Raw genomic sequence first — 19,084 nt, 5'->3', positions numbered from 1 at the left:
CCTGTCCCACTGCTGAGTGATAGCCAAGACATCCTTAATGCTGGATCCTGCCTGGGCTGGGATGTGGGGTGGGGAGGGTCCTTCAGGTGGAGATGTGAGAGGCTAACCCATGGCTAAGCCTTTTGGGTCACATAGGAACTCCGCTTAGTTATGGACTCTTGTACCTTGAGACACTATGATACCTGGAGAAAGAGATACAAAGAAACAGATAATAGAAGGGATTATGAGTGTGAGTGTGCCTGCGTGTGAGTGTGTGTGTGAACTGCCATTTTAGTGAAATAAGTGCACTGTACTGTGACCCTCAATGTGACCACAACTACCACCGATAAGCTTAGTAGCAGTGTGAAAGATTGGTGGAATCATATCAAGTCAGTCCAGGCAACCCAGCAGTGTAAAGCATGGGTCAGGATATTGGCAAGTTTAACAATGTGACTGCTAGGGAGTGAGGAACTTGTACCTGTAGCTGACCTGCAGCTCTGACAGTTTAGTCTAATCCAAGGCTCGTCCAGGCCTGCGAGGCTTCTGTGTCCAGTGACTGTCTAGGATCCCCAGGATGGCAGCTACTGTTGATAGAATCTCCAGCTGGGTCATCTCCCGAGGGTCACGCGATCAGCAGGAGACTGGACCTACAAGAAAATACTGAGGGGCCACCCTTCAGTCTGTTTGTCTCCTTGCCCTTTACCTATCTGCTCTTCTCACCACCTCCAGCACCAAGATAAGGATTTTAGCTCTCCCAGTTTGAGCACAGGAGAGGGAGCTTTATCTACTCACAGGATTATGCCTGAGTCTGTGAATAGAGATACATTATCAAGCAGTTTTACTGTACCTTTTTCAAGGGAGAAAGCAGTTATAAAATTCAAGCACATTGGATATTCACAAAAGAACAATATCAATATCATCTTCTAAAGTTTTTTTTTTTTTTTAACATGTCCTCCAAATTTCCTTCAGAATCTCTGCAAAGGTTGACTTTGACCCAATCTAGCTCTAATTAACCTTTCTGCTCCTCAAGCACTAGGCTTTCAAGATGAATGAGAATCTGTTCTTTGTCCTCGTGTACCCTTGGCTGGGGACGAGTCATCGCCATCGGCAGAGGTTGTCCTCCTGGAGCGAGTGCCTCGGGGATGACCCCACAGACATGTGCCCAGCAGGGACAGGTGCCCAGTCAGCCAGATTGGAGTCATCCACCCTGCTGTGGGCGGGCGACAGATGTCCCTGTCAGGCCCTCCTGTCTCCATTTCATACTCTGCGGGTAATCAATGGTTAGGGCCCGATCAATGAGTGTCTTTTCTGTTTAGTAAGTTTGAGCATATCAGTGGTGAAACGTGCCAATAATTTTGAAATGAAAATGTACAAATACTGGTTAGGTTCCCCGATTAGCTCTCCTTCCCCCAAATCTTACTGAACCTAAATAATGTGCTTAAAAGGCCTCTGGTTTTTGGATTTAGAAGAGCTTCAGTGCCTTTGCAAACTCGGGCTTGGTTCCCAGGGACTGTGCACTATTTCTCGGCTTTAAGGAATTTGCCTTTTCTCATTTTGGAATGGAAAGTAGCTTTCAGATTTCCCCTATTCATTTTCCCCCTAACGAGCTTGGAAGATTTTTCAGAGAGGTCTTCTTGCAATGTATCACAAAGAAATGGCTTCTTTGTTAATATCTTCTTTCTATTTTACTCACCTAGCCCAGGACTGGCAAAACAGACTTTGTCACACATTGCCATCTCTAAATGATGAGAGTCTATGGGATGCTCTATTGAGATGATTTTTGTCATCACACTCAAGCACTGCAAGAGTGTGCTGTGGTTTATTAGTGATGTCTGCCATGAAGACAGAACAGAGGCATGGCAGATATCTGTAAATTCACATTCCTGACGTAAATCTTGCTGTAAAAAATAAAATTCCCTTAGAGGTCATAATATCAACCTGACAGTTATGTGGAGTTCACTAACTGCTGGGAACTATTCTAAATGTTTAACATATTTAACTCATTAAATTACTAAGGAAGAAATTCTTATAAAATAGGAAATGAAGATACAAAGAGGTTAAGTGACTAAGCCAAGGTCATACAGCAAAAAGTAGGAAAGCTGAGACGCAAAGTTGGGCGGTCTTGTTTCATAATCCAGGCTCTTCACCACCCACTCTGTTCTCTGTTTTTAGCTATTGCTGTGCCTGCTGTTCACAGTGCTGATGTAAGTCAGCTGAGCTGTAGAAGAAAATGCAAAATCAAATTTACAGAAATTATTGTCTTTGGGCTTTGGGTTCTGTAATTAAAGACAAAATGAGAGTGGGCATTTGGCGTAGTGGTTAGGCCGCTGCCTGGGACACCTGCATCCCGTATCTCAGTTCCTGAGTTTGAGTCCTGGCTCTGCTGCCAATTTTAGCTTCTGCCAATTCTTGCTAATGTGCATCCTAGGAGGCATCAGCTGCCAGCTCAAATGGTTGGGTCCCTGCCACCCATGTGGGAAACCCAGATTGAGTTCCTGGTTCCTGGCTCCTGGCTTATGCCTGGCCCACCTCCAGCTGTTGTGGGTGCTTGGGGAGTGAACAAATGGAATGGAGATTTCTCTCTGTGTCTCTGTCTGCCTCTTTTTTTTTTTTTTTTAAGATTTTTATTTATTTGAGAGGTAGAGTTACAGACAATGAGAGAAAGAGAGAGAGAAAGGTCTTCCTTCTGTTGGTTCACTCCCCAAATGGCCGCTACAGCCAGAGGTATGCTGATCCAAAGCCAGGAGGCAGGTGCTTCTTCCTGGTCTCCCATGCAGGTGCAGGGGCCCAAGCACTTGGGCCATCCTCCACTGCCTTCCCAGGCCACAGCAGAGAGCTGGACTGGAAGAGGAGCAACCAGGACTAGAACCGGCGCCCATATGAAATGCCGGCACTGCAGGCAGAGGATTAACCTAGTGTGCCACGGCGCCGGCCCCTCTCTCTGTCTACCTTTGAATTAAATGAATGAATGACAAAACAGAGCCCAGGGAAGAACGATATGAATCAAGATGGAGCAGCAAATTAACTTCCTCCTTCCTCTGGTCATGGAGCATTTTTGTCTTTCTTTCCCTACTGCACTTGTTGGCCTCTCAGATGAGGGTAGGTGAATGGGAGAGGGAGTAGACATTCAAGAAATAGAGAAGAACAAGTATTGAGGAAAATGTAACAATCTGTCCTTTGGTTGAACTTTGAATTCAAACATATTTTTGCCCTAGACAATAAGAAGTTAGCAACTATGACAAAGGAATTGATAGAAATAAATGTCTTAATGATTTAATTTTCATTTTTAAATGTTTTGTCTGTCTTTTCATAGGCATTTATATTTTAATTAATTACCATTGTAATTTACATAGACAATATAGTGGGATTGTTTTTCCTTACCATTATCCCAGCTACTTCTCCACATATTTATATATCTCTCAATGTTGTATTTAAAATATGTTGCGTGATATTCCATTCACTTAATAAAGCATGAGTAGTAATTTTCCCAGAAATTTCCCTACTTTTGGATATTTAGTTGATTTTTAAAAGATTTATTTATTTATTTGAAGGCAGAGTTACAGAGAGACAAAGGCAGAGAGAGAGAGAGGGGAGGAGGGAGAGAGGGAGGGAGGTGTCTTTCATCCACTGGTTCACTCTCCAGATGGCCACAATGGCTGGAGCTTTGCCGATCCAAAGCTAAGAGCCAGGATCTTCTTCTGGGTCTCCTGTGTGGGTACAGGGGCCCAAAGACTTGGGCCATCTTCTGCTGCTTTCCCAGGCCATATCAGAGAGCTGGATCGGAAGTGGAGCAGCTGGGACTTGAACCGGCACCCATTTGGAATGACAGCACTGCAGGCGGTGGCTTTACCCACTATGCCACAGTGCCGGCCCCTTAGTTGATTTTAATATTTTATTATTGCTAGTCATACTTTAATAAATATTGTTATGCATATCACCTTTTTTCCTCTTGAAATTTTATTTAAATGCTAAGCAGTGGAACTGATGGGTTACAGAGCTTGAATAGGTTTCTGACTCCTGAAAAGCAAACATTTTCGAACTCAGTGGCAGAACTTGAAATTCTACTTGGAGACTCATCATGTTTCTTAGAATTCAGTGACAGTGATCCTAACTATATATTTCTTTTCCTTTTTTTAATTTAATAAATGTGAATTTACAAAGTGCAACTTTTGTATTGTTGTGGCTCCCCCCCTCAACCTCCCTCCCTCCCGCGGCCCTCCCCTCTCCCACTCCCTCTCCCATCCCGCCCTTCATCGAGTTTCATTTTCAATCACCTTCATATATAGAAGATCAACTTAGTATACACTAAGCAAGGATTTCAACAGGCTGCACTCACACAACCGCACAAGGTATAGGGCATTGTTCGACTAGTAGTGTTGTTTTTAAGTTTCATAGTAAAACACATTAAGGACAGAGATCCTACGTGGGGAGCCTGTACTCAGTGACTCCCGTTGTTGATTTAACAATTGGCACTCTTATTTATGACGGCAGCAATCACCCAAGACTCTTGCTATGAGCTGTCTAGGCTATGGAAGCCCCTTGAGTTCACCAACTCTGAACTTGTTTAGTCAAGGCCATATCACAGTGGAGGTTCCTTCCTCCCTTCAGAGAAAGGCGCCTCCCTCTTTGATGGCCTGATCCTTCTGCTGGGGTCTTGTTCACCAGGAAGTGATCCTAACTATATTCATGAGTGCTTGACAGGGTCACCTGGGGCCTTGCATCATGCACCAGCTGATTGGGCCAGTTGGCAGCTGATGGGTCACTGTAAATCTGCCAGGCCTACTGCCACCTTGTGCTGGGAACCCTGGCTCCTCCCTCCTAGATTTTCTGTTGTTAGGGTAATACCACAAAAACTGAAGAACCAGTGAGAGCCCCTGTACTGAACAGATGGAACCCCTAAGCTTTGTCTGAACTAGGCCGAGCCATGAAAGCTTACAGGTTCTCCAGGAACTCTGCAGTAGTGAGGCTGAGGCTAAGGTTCCCAGGAGTTTGGAGAGGGGCTCAAGACCTTCCATGTTGCCGTCCCAGTCTTCATCTGTCCTTAACTCCCATTGCTTCTCAGTGCAGCACCTCCACTGTCTGGCCTGTTCCTCGCCCAGGCAGGTGCCTCCTGGCCATCACTCAGGTCACTTTCTCGCTCTTAGCCATGCAGACCCTTCTTCTTGAAAACTGGCCCAGTAGCAGTGCCTTCACAGAGTGTACTCTGACTTCCCAGCTCGCTGTCCCTCGGCGATGAGCTCCTATGGTACCCGCAGGTCACCTTCCAGGACTTGGCAAAGAGCTGTTCTGTGGTGTTTGTGGTTTACCTCTCGAAGATAATTGTACCCTCTTCAAGGGCAGGAACAATGTTATTCTTCTCCTCTAGACCCTTTAGGGCCTGGCTGTAGTTCTAAGCCCTCTGCCAGAGCTCAATAAATTGATGTGACCAATGCAGCCAGAGTCTATGTGCTCCATGATGTAGTCTGAGTGTTTTAGCTGTTCTTCTCTTAGAATTTTCTACATAAATCCTCATATTGAAAAATTCCTGAGAGTATTGTTAAAATACTCATAGGTGGAACATACTTTGATATTCTCTATCTGTTCACAGGGTATTGTGGGAACAAGTTAATACTAGAAAGTTGAATCTGGTTCCTTTTTATTTCCAAGACCTTGATATGCACTACAGTGAGAAGGTGTCTGGTTGTGGGGCCACGGCACAGGTGATGAAGGAACAGTGAGTGGCACAGGCCTGTGCAGTGTCTCTCTGGTTCATAGGAAGCCTGGTGTCTCTGGCCCCAGCACAGTGGCTGAAGTGTAGTAAATGACATATTCTGCCATTCTGGCTCTTGGAAAGTTGGCCCTGCTGTTATTGCTGCTCCTCTCCCTCCTTGCTTTAAATCCTGATTGCATCAGCATTTCGGTTGTCAGGGGTCTTCAGAGGCAAGCCGGTTCAGGCTGGAACCCGGGCTCCCCTTGTTCTCTAGGATGTAGCTTAGCACAGTGGGGGCCCTCCGACCAGGAGTCAGATGCTTTCAGACCGGGATCGCTCTGTCTCCACTGGCTGCCCAGCTCCGTGCTAGCTCTAGCATGCACTTTGGTAAAATGATGTGCCTGAACTAGGCTCTTCTGAAATCGAAATGAAAAACGAAATTGCAGAAACTCTCAAGATGGTAAGCAGTGGTGTATTTCTAACTTAAAGGGAGAAATAGGCTCATTGACACATTTAATAACATGTGTTAGCATGTGTGTAGAACTTTACACTTGAAGTTAAATTTCTTTCTTCCTTTCTTTTTTTCTAGCCAAACATCATGTCAACGACAACAGAACAGTTGAACCTTTCCCAGAGGGAACACAGATGGCTGTATTTGGTAAGATATCAATTCTGAAAGAAAACCCAAATTGTGTGCAAAGATGAGTGCCAAATTTCTTAGTTTTAGCAAGTGTCCTCCGGGCTTCAAAATCTGGGCTCTTCTAGATATTTACAAGTCTTTACAGCCAAGAAAACTATTGAGTTCTTAGTAATTTCTGGGATTGGAAATGCTCATTCGTAGAATTTAGTGTGCTTTCCTTTCTCATTTTGACAACCCAAATATCAAATTGTGTACTTGCTATTACTTATGTCCACACTGTGAATTAACCTGCTAATTTAGGGTTTGAGTTTTTCTTTGCAGGAAGGATTTTTCCCCGCCATGTGGATATATATATATATATACCTTTCCAAAGGCTGGGATTCAAGTTGTTGTTCCGGCAATCTAATTGAATGATCTCTTTCTTCTCCATCCTGATTTGAGCACATTCCTTAAGAATGTGCTTAGAACATTAATTGAAAATGTTCTAAGCAGAATCAAGTCCAATCCCTGAGTGTACACCAGCAATAGACAACTACATGGTTGAGCAGAACTTCTGTGTTCCATGCTGAACTGTTTTTTCAGAGAGCTCCTTTGTAATCAGTGTTTCCTGTCACCATATCTGGTGTCACCAAAAGTTCCTGCAAAATATCTCCGCAGCTGGCATTTTCCTTGTCTGCCTTTCTCCCCTCTCACATCCCTCCTGTCTTCTTCCTTTCTCTTCTTATACCTCCTTACCCTCTGCATTCCCCTCCCCTCCTCTTCCATCTAGCAATGCTTTGGGGTCCTCCCACAGGAATGACCATCTCTGTCCCCTGGAATGCCAATGAGAAATTCAGCTGTCTCCCTGTTCCTTCTCTTTAGTCTAAAGATCTCCCCCATCCTAGAAGCTAGAAGAACCCTGACTTCACACCTCCTCGATAAGCTTCCATCCTACCCTGGTCTTGAGGGTAGTTTCCTACAAGGATATAAAACTGCTTTGAAGTGTTGAGGTGTATTTGCATTAGAAATCGACTTCAGAACAACTTAGTCTCTAAGTTAGCATGTTCAAGATAGAATGTTCCCTTACTCCCAGCGATGGAACCAGAATTAGCCATTAGTGATTATCTGTTGGAGAATTATGAAACAAAGACCTAATTTTGCCTAAGGGTTGTTAAATCTTGCTCTGTATGAGCTATCATTTTTGAACATGTACTGGCCCATGATTAGAAATCCCTATGCTCAGAACTTAGGATTTTAAAATAATTAAATAAATAAATAATTTATTTAATAATTTGTTTGAAGGACACACAGCAGGGCAGAAGGTTGGTATGGAGAGAGATAGATACAGATTAGTTGTCCCATTTGCTGGTTTACTCCCCAATGGCCCATAATAGCTGGGGCTGGGCTAAGCCAAAGCCAGGAAGCTGGAGCTAAATCTGGATTTCTCCTATGAGTGCTAGGTATCAACTATTTGAGCCATCATCTGCTACCTCCCAGGGTACATGTTGGCAGAAAGCTGGAATTGGGAGCACAGCCCCAACTCAAACAAGGTACTCTGTTGTAGGATGTGTGTTTCTCAAGTGACATCTTAACTGCTGTGCCAAACAAGTACCCCAACCATGCCTTCTTCTATTAGACCAACTTCTCCATTTAAATTTCTGAGCATAACAGGAGTGGGTGTTTGGTGCAGTGGTTAAGGTACTACTTGGGCTGCCTTCAGTACCACGTTGCAATGCCTGGTTTTGAGTCCCACCTCTGCTTCTGCTTCCCTAGTAGTGTCCTGGGGGACAGTAGGTAAAGACAAAGTACTTGTGTCCTTGACACTGAATTGGGAGATCTGGATTGAGCTCTGGTCTCCTTATTTAGGCCTTAGCCCCAGCTATTGCAGGCATTTGAGGAATGAACCGGTGGGTGGAAGATCTTTGCCTGTCTCTGTGTTGTCCTCTCTCTGTGTTTCTTTGCTATTCAAAGAAAAATAAATAAGGGCCAGCACTGTGGCGTAGCAGGTAAAGCTGCCATCTGCAGTGCTGGCATCCCATATGGGTGCTGGTTGAAGTCCCAGCTGCTCCACTTCTGACCCAGCTCTCTGCTGTGGCCTGGGAAAGCAGCAGAAGATGGCCCAGGTCCTTGGGCCCCTGCACCCACATGGGAGATTGGGAAGAAGCTCCTGGCTCCTGGCTTCAGATTTGCCTAGCTCCTGCTGTTGCAGCTACTTGGAAGACCTCTCTCTCTCTCTTCCTCCCCCTCCCTTTCTCTCTCCCTCTCTCTCTGTCTCCCTCTTCCTTCCTCTCTTGTCCTCTCTCTCCCTCTCTCTGCCTCTGCCTCTCTGTAATTCTACCTTTCAAATAAGTAAACAAATCTTTAAAAAACTAGGTAAAAGTTTAAAAAGAAGGCATCACGGACATGTCTGTTTTGTCAACTCTTCTAGCCTACTATGGTGTCTGTCTTCATGGGACAGCAGGTGTTATGTGTACCAACGTTTAAAGGATTCTTCTGATGACTGTTTTTCCGTCAGTTTCTCAGATTTACCTTCCCCCAGACATCTTGGAAGTGAGGTTCCACGTCATTTTGTGAAATGTAAAGTGACACTGACCTATTTTAGTGGGTTTCTCTCTGTTGTGGTATTGGAGACAGACTTCCTTTAGGAAGGGCAGACCCAGTACCACATGGGCTGAAGACTTTGTTCTCCTACTGAATTGCAGCTATCAGGGAATAAACCTCTGTGGCAAGAGTACATGGGGGTTTTCTTTTGGGGGTGGGGGTGGGGGCAGTGGGTGAAGGACAGATTTGGTTTACAGTGGCTTCGTAAAATTCCTAACCCAAGACCTTCACTATTTGACTGCAGGCAAACAACTTCCTCTCTCCAAGGTTCAGTTTTTCAGTGAGAAGTCTGACTGGATAAGCATTGAGGCCTTTCCAGCCCTGGGTCCTCTGTTTCTACCTCTTCTCCGGACTAAAGGCTTATCTGGCAAAAGCCCACTAGGAATGACCCACTCGTATGATTTTAAAAGAGATGACTCCTGTGCATAACTCCTACACGTTAACTCTACATAAAGGGCACAGTTGTACATATCACCAAAGAGAATATGTGTGACATCTGAGAATTCTTACTTTACAGTTGTAGTTTGCCTCTTCCAGAGGCTTAAAGTCTCTATTTTTGGTAGAGAAATGCATATATTTCATATTCATATTTTCAAAACTGTTCTCATTTTATATCATTTGCCCACCTGACCTACAGTGGAGTAAGGGAACAGGTGGCTTTTGGGGCAGGCTTTGGCCCTCCTGGATTGTTTGTAGTGGCACTGACAAAGTCCATCTAAGCTGAGTGCTTGACTCTTTGAGGGGTGCCAGGTGTCTCATCCAATCAGCACCTTGCAGGGCTGGCAGGTTTGTGTAATCCCCCTCTCAGCAAGGTCACATGCCTTATTCATAGTTGCTTGGCTGGTGCAGTGAAGGAGTTAAGAGTTTGGTCCATGTCTGATAGGCCCCGAATCTGTGTTGTTTTTGTGATATCCCCGAGTCTCTACACTGCTTGAAGGAACCCTGGGAGAGCCCAGTAGATTCAAATGCCTTTCAACTGGGTCCACCCACTAAAGCAGGATTTCCAGCCAAGCCAATTTAGCAAATTGATTTGTAAACATCTGTGCATTCCCAGAGTGTTCTGGAGCACTCTCGAGATGCAGCTTTTGCCGGGAAAATACTGTGTGGAGTGATGTCACCTACTATTATCTCTTTCCCCCATTTGATTTCAGCGTGTGTGCATGTACAGGACTGTGTTTTCCATCCACTTGACTGGGAGCTAACCAGAGTCATGATGGCATTTTCTACTTGTCCAAACTCATTCTTCAGCCTTGAAGGTCTTAATATTTTATGCCAAAGTAGGATCACCAATTAAAATTTCATTATCTACGGGTTAATCACTTGTGTGTACCTCACAGAATGCTGTCTAAGTAGGAACTTTTAAATGTAATCCAGTCTGCAAGTGACCACTGAACTGCCATTAGGCTTTCGGATTAGAATGGTTGCAAATGAAAATGACAGATACAGGGCAGGGAGAAATACATGAATGTGCTATGTCAGGTAATCGGAGAATATAGACATGGCTCCTTGGAAACTGTTCCTGGCATTCCATCTTCACAGAGTATTTCTGACTTGAGACGTTCCGCTTTTTTCACTGTCTTGTTCGTCGGCGGTGGGTTTGTCCCCTGCACCCTTCCCCAGATCTCGTTTCTTTGCCACCGAGTTCTCAAGCTGCTCTGCTGCTCTCTTTTCTCTGCACTTGGGGACAGTGGTAATGAGGGTAATCGGCTCTGTGTTCCTGGTGGGCTTCTCCGGTCTGCGTGTGATGCTCTCTTTCAAGTCAGTGGGAGCCCTTTTCTCACAAGCTGGAAAAGCGGAACCAACATTTTGCAATTACTTCATGTCCTTTGTTCCTGGTGGCTGAGAGTGCCCCGTGGCTATCATCCCTTTGCTTCTTACAGCGGCCCTGTGAAGTGGGCATTACTGTGCTCTCTCGCGGGCAGAGAAACTGAGGTACCCAGAGATGAAAGAAATATGGTCAAGTAGCGGAGCGCTTTCTCTGGCCGGAGAACATCTTTTGCCAACATGCTGTGCCTGTCTTAGAAAGGTTTTCTGTGGCACTCAGTATCTTAATGGAAGTGACGTCCCATTGGCAATGGGCCACACTGTTCAAGCAGAAGGCCAGGATGTAGGCTCTTCATGGAGGTGGTCTTCAGCACAGAATAGCTATTTATTTATTAAAAAAATACTTCATGCTCACGAAGGCTGAACATGTCAAAGTAAAGCGTAAGCTTAGTAATTGAGAAAGGTAGAAAGTAGAGGGCAAGGGCCTGAATCTTACTTTGTAGGGTTTTTACTACATAGTTAGAATTTTAAAGTATAATCCTTGGGCAGGAACTTGTCATCCAAACTAGGATTCTTTGGGGAATGAAAAGGGTGCTATTAAAACTTGTGTTGAGGATCAGGTTGTGGGGCACTGGGTTAAGTTACTACTTGTGGTGCCAGCATCATGTATGGGAGTGCTGGTTCTAGTACTGGCCTTTCTTCTGATCCAATGCCCTGCTAATGCATCTGGGAGGGCAGCAGGTGATAACTCAAGTACTCAGGTGCCTGCCACCCATGTGGGAGACCATGGTGGAGTTCTAGGCTTCTGGCTCTCCAGGCCTGGCTATTGTGGTTATCTGGGGAGTTAAACCAATGGATGGAAGCTCTTTCACTCTCCTCCTCTTCCCTCCTCTCCCCTCTTCCTCCCCCCTTCCTTTCCCTCCCTCCCTCTCTCTCCTTCCCTTCCTCTCTCCCTCCTCCCTCCCTCCCTATCTCTGTTACTATGCCTTTTGAATAAATAAGTAAGTAAATAAATAAATCTTTTAAAAATTGTGTTAAGATAACGAGCATCCTGGAGGGTTGTAGGCAACTGGGATATAATATTACCCGATAATGAGAGTATATTGTACAATATTGCAATAAGAATAATAAATAAATACATGTTGAGTTAAGTAGATATTGAACATAAAAAATTAAGATATAGAAAATGAAGTAAATGAATAAAACATTAGAATGCAATAGACTTTGATTATATGTAATATAACATAAACACTCATAGTTATGTTTAACTTTGAAGATTTTACTCAATAAGTACTGTTATGTTCTTCCTGAATGACTTTAAATTAAAAGTTAATTCATTTTCATAAAGCCTGGTTCATGACACTTCAATAAGAGTAGGGGAACTGATCTGATTATACACTTGCAATTTTAATATTATACTAATTCTGTCTAATGGGGTAGGGTACTGAACTCTCCATCACTCTAGGTATTCAAGTGATTGAATCATTCTTAACCAATTGAGAGGTAGTGCTAAATAGCCTTTACGATTCTTTCTTCTCAATTAAAGGGAATTTACTTTGTTGCAGAGTGTTAAACCTTTTTACTTTTGAATTATTTCTAACTCAAAATGCTTTGACCATATCATTTAGAAACGTGCAGCCAGGCTGTTTCATGAGAGGTCAGGTTCTACAGTGAAGAACCCTGACGATCGTGCATTGATCCCAGCAACAGCAGAAGTGCCTCACTGAGTTGTCTGGGTTGTCGTGGGTTTTTAGGCTGGCAATAATGTCTCAGCAACCTGCGAACACTGCTGCTTTGGATGGCAGGTTTTCTCAGGGCTCTTCAAGCAAGGGGGAGAAAAAACTAAGCCATCAGGGAAACATGCTCATGCCCTCATCTCACAGCTCCGTTGACAGCCAAGGTGCCACGCCTTCGCTGGACAGAGTGGAGGCCAGCAGCTGTCACAGAGCCCGGCCGCACCCCACTCGGAGGGCCTCACCTCGGCACCTCCAGGAGAATGAGATGAACCAAGCACCAGAACATATTTTTTCCCCCTGACTTGAATCGGAGGTGATTTCTGAAACAGCCCCAGTTATTTGTCTGCCAGCCAAGAAAACAGCCTTGGAAGCAGCAGGCAATATGTCAGACTTCAAAGGAAAATATATTGGTGTCTCATTGGCTCACATCCAACATTATGTTGGTAAATAATCGAATCCCGGTGTGGCATATTTCTCCCTGAACCTTGACTGGAAACCACTGAAGCCCGTTCTGTGAGCCGAGGAGTGGCAGGCACTCATTCCAGGAAAAAGGCTAGGAAGAATGACTTTGAAATGTGTTTATAATTAACCAAACAATCTAAATTCACAAGCCTGTTAGAACAGCAGGCTGCTAACTGGTGCAAACTTCTTGAATGGTGAAGCACTCAGGGACACAAAAATAGACCTTCGTGCCAGGGTTATTTGAAGCACCTTGGAGGGGTGGTGATTGGTCACAGGAGACACATTTTAAGACATATTTTTATTTGAGATGCCTTTTTCATGTGCGGGATGACCTCAATATTCATTTTCTTCTCAGCTGTGGAGAGGTCAGGTAATAAAGCGGGGGGAGAAGGGACCTTTGGAAATCCGTGTTTCAGATCCCTTTGGGTTTGCATGGCAGTGCCTGGGGGTGGTGCAGCCACATTATCCTAATGCTGGTTCAGAAACTGCAAGGACAGAGAGAGATACGGGGTGGAGAACAGACTCAGAAGTGGAAGCTGGAATATGGGCAGGGACGTTTGTGCCTGGAGGATGGAACTGAATCCAGTATGTAAAGGAGTGAATGAAATGCATTTATAAAGGAACACTTCAGTTGTTTAGTTATCACTTAGGCATCAGCCTCAGCCATTTGGGATGCAGGTAGGAACCAAAAAGTGAGCCCTCCCCATAAAAAACTGGTGGAGAAGTCCATAAAGAATTCAGAATTCCCAAGGTCACTGGAATCAGATATACTTTGGTGTGTGGCAGTAGACAAGTTTCTCACCCCCTATAATCCCCATTCCTCATCTTAAAGCAAGGTGGAGACTGTGTACCTCCTAGGGTTATGCTTAGCTATCGAGAGATAATGTAGTGCTGGCGCAGTTGGGTGATCCTCTGCCTTCAGCACGGGCCTCCCATGTGGGTGCCATTCTAGTCCCAGCTGCTCCTTTCTGATTCAGCTCTCTGCTATGGCCTAGGAAAGCAGTAGAAGATGGCCCAAGCACTTTTACCCTTGCACACTCTTGGGAGACCAGGAGGAAGTTTCTGGCTCCTGACTTCAGATTGGCCCAGCTCTGGCCATTGCAGTCATTTGGGGAGTGAACGAGCAAGTGGAAGACCTTTCTCTCTGTCTCTCCCTCTGTCTGTAACTCTACCTCTCAAATAAATAAATAAATAAAATCTTAAAAAAAGAGAGAAAGAGAGAGATAATGCAGCAGGGCACTGGGCACAGAGTGGGAGGAAGTAGGCTGTGAGACCTCTGCCGATGCCCACAGGCCCAGAGGTGCTGCTTGGTGGCCCACCTGGTCTCCTGAGGCAGGGAAAGCTGTGATCAAGGCCTCAGAGAGTGACCCCAATGCCAGTCGGATCCTTTGGCCCCATCTTCTCTCCTTCATCGTGCCAGATGAATCCTTTCACTCAGGGATTTGGAGAATAGCAGACAGCGTTGGTTGAGAACTAATCTAATATCTGCTGTGTACTAAGCAGCGCCTGCTACTTATTTCTCCGTTAAACCGGCCCTCACCCTGCACTAAATTAGATTGGTTGCTTCCTTCTGCATTAGTACAGAGCACTCAGAAAAACTGTTATTTCTCTTTTTCCTTCAGCTATAGGGTTGATGAGTTGTGGCTGATTTTTCCACTATTGTCAATAGTGTGCAGTAATCACACTATTTTCCTTTTTTCCACATTTGAAAGTGAGAAAGAGGTGTACTTATTTTGCACATGTGTCAGAAATTTCTTAAATTTCTAGAGAAAATCTGGGATGTGAAGAGAAATAATTATGTTTTTACTGCTTCTTTTACTTCCTTGAGAAAAACACGGGTGCTGAGGACGACAAAAAACTAGTCACTCATTTAATTCTTTTCCTTTTTAAAAATACTCATTATTTAATTTCAGCCAACCAGCATTTTTAAGGAAAATGCCAAGCAATCATGGATCTAATACAGATAATATGAAACAATATCCTTGGGGTAGGCGTTTGAGGCAGTGGGTCAGCTGCCTCCTGAAACACCTGTATCCCATATTGGAGTCTCTGAGTTACAGTCCTGCCTCTGCCCCTATTTCCAGCTTTATGCTAATACATACTTTGGCAGGTGGCAGGTGATGGCTGAAGTAGGTGGGTCCCCATCACCTGTGTGGGATTGAGTTCTTGGCTCCCGGCTTCTGCCTGACCCAGCCCTGTCTGGGGAATGTAGCAATAGATGTGAGGTCTCCCTTGTTGTCTGTCTCTTTCTCTCTTCCACCTTCCATCCCCTCCCCCATCTTTCTGCCTTTCAAATAAAATAATTAACAACAATAACAAAAAACGCATATGCTTTCTCTTGCTCTCCAAACTATGTATCATGAGTCTTATTGTAAAATGGATGAAGAAACATTGAACTATATAGAAGACACAGCAAAATAACATATTAGAGTTAAATAAAATATTAGACTACAGAAAAATAAGTGCAATGAAATATACAAAAACTGCATTCAATAATCTTATGAAATTTATAAAAGTTGGCTACAAATGTGACTGTTTCCTAGCAGCAACATGAAGAAAGAACAATTGTGTGATTGGTTTCATTTTTTATTGTGGTAAAATACACATAAAATTTACCATTTTAAAATTTCCAGACTTTTTTATTTTTGCAAACTCTGTATCCATTAAACACTAACTTCCTATCCACCCTGAAAACCCCCATTTTACTTTCTGTCTCTATGCCCTTGGCTACTCTAGGTAGCTGCCTTATGGGTGGAACGACTCACTATTTACCCTGACATGACTGTTTGATTTTACTTAATGTCTTCAAGTTCCTCCCATTGCTGTGTATGTTAGAATTTCCTTCCTTTCTAAGGCTGAGTAATAGGCCATTGTATGGATCTGCTCAATCTGCTGATCAGTTCTTCAGGAGGTACTTGGGTTGCTTCTGGATTCTACTATTATGAATAAGGTTGCTAAGAACATGAGCATACCAGTGTTTTTTTCAAATCCTGGTTTGCAGCTCTTTTGGTGACTATAGCTAGGAGTAGAATTGCTGGAGTATATGCTAATTCTGTGTTTAATTTTTTGAGTAATTGCCATACTGTTTTCCACAGTATGTCTCCATTTTTATGTTCCTACCAGCAAAGCATTAATGTTCTAATTTTTCCGAATCCTTGTTAACATTTGTTGATTTTATTTTTATAGTAGCCATCCTGATAGATGTAAAGTGGTGATTGGGTTCAGTTTTACTTAATGATACTGAAAATGTACGTGCTTGGGGGAATCATAAAAGTTCCTGTTCTAAAGAAGTTTTTATCACGGGTGCTTAGAAGGACACTGTATAATGTAAGGTAATCAACAGTGCTGCTGACAGCATGCGTTGAGGGAGCAACTTGGGAGTCTCCTGAGCAGAAGTCACCTTCTTTTTGGGATCATCATACCGTGCAGGAGCGATGTGGCAATGTGCTTCCTTGGAGGGCTGCAGCTTAACCTGGGAGTTAGTTGCTTTGTATCTAAAGCAACTGATGGACTAGATAGCTTTTAGGGAATTTTCTATCAATATAATTTCTCTCAGTTGAGTTTTTAAAAATATTTGTTTCTTGAGAAAAATTTCAAAGCTGTGTATAAATGGAGATACTAGGATAGTGAAAGCCTCACTCACTTCCCACTGGTGTCAATTATGGATAGATGTGTCTCATCCATAGTCCCACTCATTCTGTCTCCTCCATCCCAGGTTATTTGAGAGTAAATCCCAGCTGTCATATGACTTCATCCATGAATATTTTGGTATATATCTCAAAAATATATCTAAAATATAAGAATAATGTTTATTGTATCTAAAGAAATAATTCCTTAATATCAGGAAATATCCATTGAGTCCATACTTCCCCTCTTGTGAAATTAAAAAAAAAAAAAATTGTTTGAATTAAGAGCCAGAGTGTATGCACTGTGCGTCTGGGTGCGCACGCTCTCTCTTTTTTAAATTTTTTAATTTAAATTTTTGACAGAGTTATAGACAGTGACAGAGAGAGACAGAGAGAAAGGTCTTCCTTCCATTGGTTCACTCCCCAAATGGCCACTAAGGCCGGCACTGCGCCGGCCTGAAGCCAAGAGCCAGGTGCTTCTTCCTGGTCTCCCATGCGAGTGCAGTGGCCCAAGCACTTGGGCCATCCTCCACTGCACTCCCAGGCCACAGTAGAGAGCTGGACTGGAAGAGGAGCAATGGGGACTAGAACCCAGTGCCCATATGGGATGCCAGCGCTGCAGGTGGAGGACTAACCAAGTGAGCCACAGTGCCAGCCCTCTCTCTCTCTTTTTAAAATTTAAAGTTAAAAATTTTTTTGAGTGGTAGATGGAGAGATAGAGTGCTCCAATTTGCTGGTTCACTCCCTAAATGCCTGGCCTGGAGCTGGCAGTTGAACTTAGGTACTCCAGTATGAGACATGGGTGTCTTGGCTGGTGGGCTAAATGACCACCCCAATATTTAGTCCCTTTTAACCTGTAAGTCCTTCCCCCCACCCTCTTTGCAGTTTATTTGTTAAAGAAAGTACATGACTAATCCAGTACTATTTCATTCAATATGGATTGAGTGATCGTATTAGTCTTCTCTTTAGTTTCCACAAATTGGGAGTTAGAGGCCTGATCAGAATTCATAAGTTGGGAATGGCATTGTGAAATAGTGGATGAGGCTTCCACCTGCAATGCCAGCATTCCGTATAGGCCCTGTTTCAAGTCCTGGTTGTTCCCCTTCCAATCCAGCTCCCTGCCAGTGTGCCTGGGAAGACAGCAGAGGATGGTCCAAGTGCTTGGACCTCTGCACCCATGTGGGAGACCTGGAAGAAGCTTCTGACTCTTGGCTTCTCATACCAGTCCAGCTCCAACCATTGTGGCCATTTGAGGAGTGAACCAGTGGATGGAACAGCACACATTCTTCTTTCTTTCTTGTAACTCTGCCTTTCAAATAAATAAATAAAATATTTTTTAAAAAAAGAATTCACAAGTGGTGATGTCATTCAGGAAGTATTTAATAACTGATTCTGTCTTTTAGGGGGTGGGGTCTGCAGCCCTTATTGATCATTGTCTCAATCCATTATTTTATTAGAGGCTGAAAGATTTTTTAATTTTAGCATTTTCCTAAATGTATGACCTGGAATATTTCTGTGAAAGGAAACTTTTTTTTAAAATCAGCTGGCTGATTACCATGAAGGCCAATTTGATGAGGAAATCAGGATAAATGCTTGGTTTTTCCTGTATCTTCCATTTTGCTCCACATATCTGAGCATGGATTGAGTCTGCACTTGTGAGTCAGAAGCATAGACTCACTTATAGATAGTTGCTTAAGTCAACAGCCACTTAGTAAGTGTTGGGAACCTCTAGTTTGAATGACCATTTTCACTTGGGCACATAAGCAAAGTGCTAAAATTTGCAGCCATTTGGCCAAACACTTGAAAATATAATCATGGTAGACAGATCACCTCAGCAAAGAAACAGGCATGCATTCAGGTGGCAGCAGGGAGTCTCAGGCAGAGGGGGACCTCAGGAGCCCCCACCTCTCTGGATGTTGCCCCAGATCTCTGTACCAGGAGACATGCTGCTTCGTGGCTTCGAGCCCTGACCCTCAGCATCCCAACTCAAGAGAGGGCATGAGGGCTGGAGGAGGCCTTGCTTCTAGACGTGGAACACTTTCAAAATTCTGAAATGGTGAAAATGGGTAGGCAGCCAAGAATGCGCAAAGCCTCCTTAGGACTGCTGCCCAGTGCAAGGATTACAGCTGTGCTGTCTCACCTGGAGTGCTTTTCCATGCTCTGCTTAATGCTGTGAATTGAGTTTGAGGGAAGCGGGAGACGTGTTTATCAGAGTCCATTTCCCATCCTTCCAATTTTCACAGAATAGAAACACCAACCATGCTTATCAATGCCAGGCACTTTGGGCTGCAAGAAGGGAGAGCTGTACTGACCCACTCATTTTCTAATCTCATACATATATCATGCATGCATTTTTGTTGGTTCAAGCTCTTAGACAATGGTGCTGTGTATAAAGTAAATAAAATATTCTTGTGAATGAAAGTTTTGGGGTCCAATACAGTGTACAATTGTTTTTTTTTTTTTTCTTTAATCAGGAATTTATGCTCTAGTAGTCTGGGACAGAAAATAAGATAAATATGTAAAGCATGTGGTATGTCAGAGTGTGATAAGTACCACCGATTAAAATAAAGCAGGAAAAGATAATAGGAATGTTAGGTTGGTGTTGAGA

General features: G+C 43.8%; 1 protein-coding gene across 5 annotated transcripts in view; it reads left to right on the top strand.

The window, feature by feature from the left end:
• Nucleotides 1–19,084, top strand: part of MSRA (methionine sulfoxide reductase A) — a 412,643-nt gene that overhangs the window by 164,311 nt on the left and 229,248 nt on the right. For all 5 annotated transcript variants that reach the window (XM_002709444.5, XM_070068216.1, XM_070068215.1 and 2 more), the window contains one exon: nucleotides 6,258–6,326. In XM_002709444.5, coding sequence (XP_002709490.2) covers nucleotides 6,258–6,326 — 69 coding nt within the window. The remainder of the gene's footprint in view (nucleotides 1–6,257; nucleotides 6,327–19,084) is intronic.

Source organism: Oryctolagus cuniculus, chromosome 2 (assembly GCF_964237555.1).
Source record: "Oryctolagus cuniculus chromosome 2, mOryCun1.1, whole genome shotgun sequence".
In the NCBI taxonomy this organism is placed as follows: Eukaryota; Metazoa; Chordata; class Mammalia; order Lagomorpha; family Leporidae; genus Oryctolagus; species Oryctolagus cuniculus.
Note: the sequence above shows the minus strand (reverse complement) of the source record. Positions and strands in the feature narration are given on the sequence as shown.